General features: G+C 39.4%; 1 protein-coding gene across 1 annotated transcript; it reads left to right on the forward strand.

Annotated features, from left to right (window-relative positions):
• Nucleotides 1–3,138: 3,138 nt before the first annotated feature.
• Nucleotides 3,139–6,871, forward strand: fbxl3l (F-box and leucine-rich repeat protein 3, like; the record flags this gene model as incomplete). Its single annotated transcript, XM_083915014.1, is given in 8 exon segments — nt 3,139–3,226; nt 4,787–5,142; nt 5,146–5,157; nt 5,440–5,495; nt 5,555–5,621; nt 5,667–5,820; nt 6,500–6,528; nt 6,530–6,871. Coding segments are annotated over 8 exon segments (1,104 nt in total).
• Between the last annotated feature and the right edge of the window lie 441 nt (nt 6,872–7,312).

Below are 7,312 nucleotides of genomic sequence, written 5' to 3' on the forward strand. Positions count from 1 at the left end.
GCTCTGACAGTGTGAGGCTGCTTCCTTACTTCTACGCATGCCTACGTGACTGACGTCACCACGCTACTGCGTCACTTTCAAGGGGCGGGGCTTCAACCCTCCCAGTCCTAAACCCTGGCTGCGTTTGCTCCATTTAAAATCAGAAACCTTCACTAAATTGGTTTAAAAATGAATTAGATAAATGTATTTATTCTTTACAAACATCAATTGATCCCGATCAGCTGTTCCCCCAGAAAAATGTCACAATTTTTGGTGTTTTAAATATTTTTTTCTGTTATAAAAATGTCTGTGCTTTATTGATAGTGTCTCAAAATACAAAGAAAAGGTGATACATTGATTTATCTGTGTATAATAACTAATTTGAGAACCGTTATATTGACAGCTAGGAGAGGATAATGCCTTGCCTTAAGTATTTTTACTTTATTATGTATGTATATACTTTATTCTATTCTTATTTATTTATTTAATGAATTGTCAATAGAGCCTTGTCACTTTGAATATGTTTATAATGTTTTTGAGAAATGCAAATTTAATATTCCATAATAAGTTTCTTCTTTCTTATCAAAAGATATTGGGGGATACGAATTCTGTCAGACGGGAATTTCAACATGCAACAAAATGTATCCCCATTCTAAAATGCAGAGACATTGCTCTGTTGAGTTGTTATTTCAAAGCATGCCCAATTTCCTGGGTGGATATGGAGAAGTGACGACTTTCCTATCTTAAGATAAAGGGAAATAAATTCTGTAATACTGCATTTTCGATCTGCCACAAACCATCCTACAACGCAAAAACATTGGAGAAATGTGTTGCTCCATATGTGGCCCTAGCAAACAAAGACTGCTGGGAAAATGGATCAAACAAACAACCTTCTACATTAATGTTCCACTGCTCCATCTCCCGAGCCACTGCACAAGTGGGGGTCTGCTGGGAAATCAGTACATTCCTTACTAAAGCCGTCGGGGGATACAAATTCTGTCAGATTGTATTTTCAACCTGCCACAAAATGTATCTTCATTCTAAAATGCACAATCTTTGCCCGATCCGCAAGAGTTTTATTTAGTATTCACTTCAGGTAATGCCAAATATCCTTGGTTAATATAGAAAGGTGTCTTCTTTTCTAGCAAAAGTAACAGGGGGATACAGTTTCTGTCAGTCTTCATTTCCAGTTTGCCACAAAATGTATCCCTTGTCTATATTGCACAAATGTTGCTTAACCAACTAGTGTTTCCATTTTTCCGATCATGTCTACTTACCTTGGTGAATACGGAGACGTTTCATATTTGGTAGGAAAAGTTAAAGGGGGATACAAATTCTGTCAGACTGCATTTAGGGTCTGCAACACAATGTATCCCGTCTGTGTAATCTATAAAATTATGCGCTGCCACCAGGCGTTTTGAGGGTCATGGGGTACTCATAGCTCAACATTGAGCATTGGCCCCATAACCAAACTTCTGCAGTAGCAAAGGTTTGAATCCCCTCAGGTTGTATGTTGTCTACACTCTATTCTCGCCAATTTCCTGACAACTGTCTTTGAAAAACTAAAATAATCTGAAAAAAAGAGTAATAAGGAGAGACTTTTAAGTAATTTATTTTGTACATGCTTCTGATAATGCCTAATTAATGTGGTGAATATGGAGAAGTTTCGTCTTTCCTTGAACCCATGCTTGAGTTGTGACTCTTAGGGCTGATATTTGACTTGCTTCCCAGTAAAGTGCCTTTCAGGTTGATATTTCAGCCCTTTCTCCATCTTCCAGCAGTACCTGCACATGGCTGCCGGACCAACCGATCGACCTGATTCAGAGCAGCCACAGTGACGTGAAGACATTTTCAGCATTCAAAGCCTGTTTTATTTTATTTTACGCCATCTGGTCATGAAAACGTTCTTCCCTTTTAGCTTTCAAGTGAACATTCTGCAGCCATAGTTAATTTAAGTTCATTTGTAGTAGACTTTAGAATGATGTTAATATAGTATGTACGTATATGCTATATATGTTGAATACATTGTTAAAATGTATGGGTTATCTTCACTTGCATAACAAAAGTGTTGTCTAAAATACACTGGAGCGTAAAGGGAGACGAGAAGATGCACCATCATGTTGCCTGGCTAATGACATAAACATAATTATCATTCATCTGTATCTTGATAATTATTGGCCTATGAGTAAGCACAAACCAGGCATACAGTTAAATACTTTCATACTGCCATCTACTGGCAGGGAGGGTAAACATCAGCCTGGCCTTACAGAGCAAATTAAATTAAATATCAGTGCAAACAATAGGCTAACAATTTGTTTTGCAGATCTATCTATCTATCTATCTATCTATCTATCTATCTATCTATCTATCTATCTATCTATCTATCTATCTATCTATCTATCTATCTATCTATCTATCTATCTATCTATCTATCTATCTATCTATCTATCTATCTATCTATCTATCTATCTATCTATCTATCTATCTATCTATCTATCTATCTATCTATCTATCTATCTATCTATCCATCTATCCATCCATCTATCCATCTATCCATCTATCTATTATTATTATTATTTTCAACAGAGGGAAAACTTGTTGCCTGACCCCTATATGTGACATAAACATTTGCCCTGGTAACTTGTAACTTTCTGTGGGTGTCTCCAATTGTGATGAAAGTTAGAGGAACATCTTGTTAACCTATCAAAGTTTACTGTATTCAGGATAATAATGCTTCTGTTTCAACAACTTAATACATTTATTAAACATTATGAATTTAATCTGCAAAAGTTCAATTTGTTAACTAGTGTCCATTTGTTATTATAATCCTCTCTCTCTCTCTCTCACACACACACACACACGGCATGACACACTGACCTACTTTCTTAGTGCGCGTGCACATAGTAGGCAATCTTGTGCTCGCAGCTCATGGGTCACCACACACACACACACACACACACACACACACACACACACACACACACACACACACACACACACACACACACACACACACACACACACACACACACACACACACACACACACACACACACACACACACACACACACACACACACACACACACACACACACACACACTGTTGTAAATAAATGAGTCAAAGGTAAACTCTCCCTCTGCATTTCTCTGCATGCTCCATGGAGGGTGGAGATGCCACCGAGCAGATCCATGTTTTCTCCCCTCTCACGAGTCCTTCCGCCCTTCAAGCTGCCGCTAAGGCCGAGAGTAGAGCTTATTATGGGAGCTGCTCTCATTCCTCCAGTCATCTCCAAACATGGCTCCAAGTGAACGCTGTCTTCTTCATCGACAGAGAGGAAAGTGCTTTTTGTAAGTCGTTCATGTAAGTAACACGTGTTTTATTGTGTCTTATTGTATGATCATAAAGAATCCAGGTGTCTGTAAAAGTGTCTACCTGGCGCCACAGATGATGTTTTTATTATCTCTTAATTCAGCTCAGTTAATCAGTTAGGAATGGTTTTAATAAAAGCAGTTGGTTGATTATAATAATTATATCAGTATATTAGAGAGTTGTCTGACACCACACAGCGTTATCAGAATATCAAGCTTCAAAATAAACTGTAAATTCTTATTTATAGGCTGGACCAACATATCTGTAAACCTGCTCACCTCTGGTTAGTAAAAAGGGAAAATACATTTGCAATTTAACACCATTTGGAATACATTTAGGAAATAAACAGGAGTCAGTGATTATTCTTAAATTAAGTTTAGGTTTTAAAAAAAATAGTGTCAACTCACATTAAGACTGCAAAGCCCCGGAGATTAGGAGTCCCCAGTGATGATCTAATGAGTGGGTGACATGTCACATTGGGTGTTCATGCATGCGAATAGATGACATCAGTTTATACTGGGACTGAGTGAAGGATTTATCCCACAAGACTGCGAGAAGTCTCTGGAAAAAAAGGCCTCAGCATCACTTTTTATCTGTCCACAAGTGTTTTGACAAGGATTAGGTGAGTTAATACAATATTTGACAACTTAATGTTTGATCATGCCGTCTTTTGTCAAAGCCTGTTGGTGAGTTGTTGTCTTGTGGTAGATTTATAAAGTATAAACTGTCTGATATGATAATCAGTTAATTGAATAAAAAAATATTATTGATGTGTTATAGTCAATAGCAGCCAATGTGTTCAAAAATGTAAAATATTAAAAACAAACATTTGATACATGATACTGGAGATGTCAGTGCTGTAGTATACTCCTGACAAGGTGGAGATGTTTATCCATAACCAGTGCTGAAGAATATAATGAACGTTAATACGTTTACTGAACAGAAGTAATTCTCAGATCTTTTACTTCAGTAAAATTAGCAATGCCACAGTGTAGAAATACTCTGTTACAGGTAAAAATCTAAGGTAAAAATTAAAGTACTCATTATTCAGAATGACCGATTTCAGAATAACATGTATTATATTATTGGATTATAATTGGTGTTGCATTCATGTGTTTATCATTTTAATGTTGCAGCAGGTAAAAGTTCTTATTTTAATAACTTTCTATATGGCTGGGTAGATTGATTTGAAATATTATATTGATTTGAAATAATATATTATAATTTACTAGATCTTTTATATTTTGTATTAATAAATACTATTTATATTTAAGTACAGTACTTGATTAAATGTACTTAGTTACTTTCCAACACTGTTATTGAAAGTGTAACTTACCTTTTTGAGGTCTAGCTATTAAATAACTACAGTGAGAGAGAAAATCACTTTATTTTAAAATTAAGAGTCCAACATTTTGCCTGGTCTCAGTCACAAACAGCTACAGGACTAGCTGGTTCAGGAAGGACAGGTCTCAGATCAAAGTGCCAGTGCTTCCCCTCCCATGAGATTAGGGCTAAAAGACAGAAGTGGGGGTCCTCCGGCTCAGCCCTGACTTCATCAGTGGACTGGGGTAACCTGTCCCACCACGTCGTCCTGGAGATCTTCTGGCACCTGCCCCTCGTAGACCGGGCCAGAGCCTCTTCTGTGTGCCGCTGCTGGAATGACGTCTTTCACACCCCAGAGCTGTGGAGGAGGTTTGAGTTTGAGCTCAATCAGCCGGCCACGTCTTACCTGCACTCCACTCACCCTGACCTCATTCAGCAGATCATCTGGAAGCACGCCCAGCACCTGCAGTAGGTCAGCTTCAAGGTATAAGCGCCTTCCCTGCTGTCACCCTTTCCTCCTCTCCTTTCACCTCCTCCTCCTCCTCCTCCTATTCACAACACATCTACCTTGAAAACAATGTGACCCCCTTAATCCAAATCATCTGCTGCAGAATTGATCATGACGCATCTGCTGCCCTGGCATTAATGGGCTTAACACATCTAGGCTGAGATTATTTTTAGTAAAGACCTCTGTGTTTCCGTTCCTCGTTTTTGTGTGTTTTTATTTTATTTTTGCCTAAATGGTGAATCACTGCTGGTTAATCAGGTGGACAGCTGCACAGAATCTGCAGAGGCGGCCTGTGACATTCTCTCCCAGCATATGTGAGCCACTTGCATGTCAATCTGAAGACTGGAATCATCTCCCTCGTATCCCTGCACAGCAATTTTAGTTTGGCAAAAATATCCCTTATTCTCGCACCTTTTGTACAAATTCCTCACATTTATTTAGTATAAGATGTTCTGGTTTAATCGGAATTGTTTGTTCCTCCTCAGGCCCACTTTGCATCTGCACTGACATGTGTGTTTGTTAGCTCCAAGACTCTGTCCTCCATCAAGATTGATGATACCCCAGTGGACGATCTGTCCCTGAAAGTGCTGGTTGCCAACAACAGCGACAACCTGAAGTTGCTGAAGATGAGCAGCAACTGTTTCTGTTATATCTAAATCAGGTCAAGGTGCTATAAATACTGTGAGAGTATCAAAACGTTCAATCCACAGAGAAATGCACACAGCTTATATTCATAAACTGTCTCTTTAAACGAGCTGTCAGAACGTCTGTACAGTTGTGATGTCACAAATATACCACATATAAGTAGAAAGTGCTGCACTAGTGCTGTTACAATCATTCCCTGGAGTTGTTGTTGTTTATTTCAGGCATGTCAGTTAGATCAATCATCATCACACATTATCTTAGTTTAAATCATACAATTCACATGGCCAAAAGGGAAAGCTCGAGAAGCAAAAGCTTATCTAGTCCTGCCCCCGTTACCTACGGAATACATTATCTTCATCATACTGCTTTTCTTATGACATTTGACATAACATGTTTCAGCAGCAGATAGTAATCAGAGCTGCAGTCTAGCTTTTGACAGTCAAGCAGACTACGTGTGTGTCATCACAAGTGTCCTTATTATTCCGTCATGAGTAAAAAATCCCCAAAAACAATCTGCTTACACACAAGTTGACATTTGACTCGTACTGTGCTTTTCAGTGTCAGCTATTGTTTGGGTACAAGTGGTTTTTGTGTTTTCTCTCATACCGTCTCAACACAGTGTCTGCTGACTCCTGCCTTTGACCTTTATCAACCCTAATCCTGGGTCATTCTGTAACGACTCCCGTCACCCACCTGTACTTTGGCCCGGGCAGTTAGCAAAGAGATGCTGGGCCGCATCGGATTGAACTGCCCTCGGCTAGTGGAGCTGGTGGTGTGCGCCAACGGCCTTCAGCCCCTGGATGAGGAGCTGATCCGCATCGCAGAGCGCTGCAAAAGCTTGACTGCCATCGGGCTAGGCAAGTGTGAAGTGACCTGCAGTGGCTTTGTGGAGTTTGTAAAGATGTGCGGGGGCAGGCTGACTCAGCTGTCAATCATGGAGGAAGTGTTGATCCCAGACAGCAGCTACAATATGGAGCAGATCCACAGCGAGGTGTCCAAGCACCTGGGCCGCATGTGGTTCCCTGATATGATGCCCACCTGGTAGGCTGACATGAAGCCAGAGTGGAGGGCTGTAATGTGATGTGCTCTGATGGACAGTAAGAAGGCGAGAGACCATTTTTCTCTCATCAGTGTTCTTAGAAGATGGGTTATTTCTAAAGCTGTCACTTGATTTTACCCTGCAGTAAATTTTATGTAAGACTTAAAATGTTTTCTCACTTACAAACACTGGCAGATTGATTTCAGTGTGGATAACTCGTGAGCACTCGGCTTTCTCTCTATGCACATAATGTGATGTGAAGTTTTGGTAGTAGGTTCTTTCAGTCTGTGTCAGACTGTATTTAATTGTTAATAAGATATATTTCATTAACTTGAAAACTATAATATAATATTGTCAAGTCTCATGTTGGATGTTTTTCTGATTTTGTCCCTTTTGACCTTTCTGCAGCTTTTCATTTTCAACACTAGAGAGCAGCAATGATCTAAC

The sequence above is a fragment of the Echiichthys vipera genome (genome assembly GCF_963691815.1).
Source record: "Echiichthys vipera genome assembly, chromosome: 6".
NCBI lineage: Eukaryota > Metazoa > Chordata > Actinopteri > Perciformes > Trachinidae > Echiichthys > Echiichthys vipera.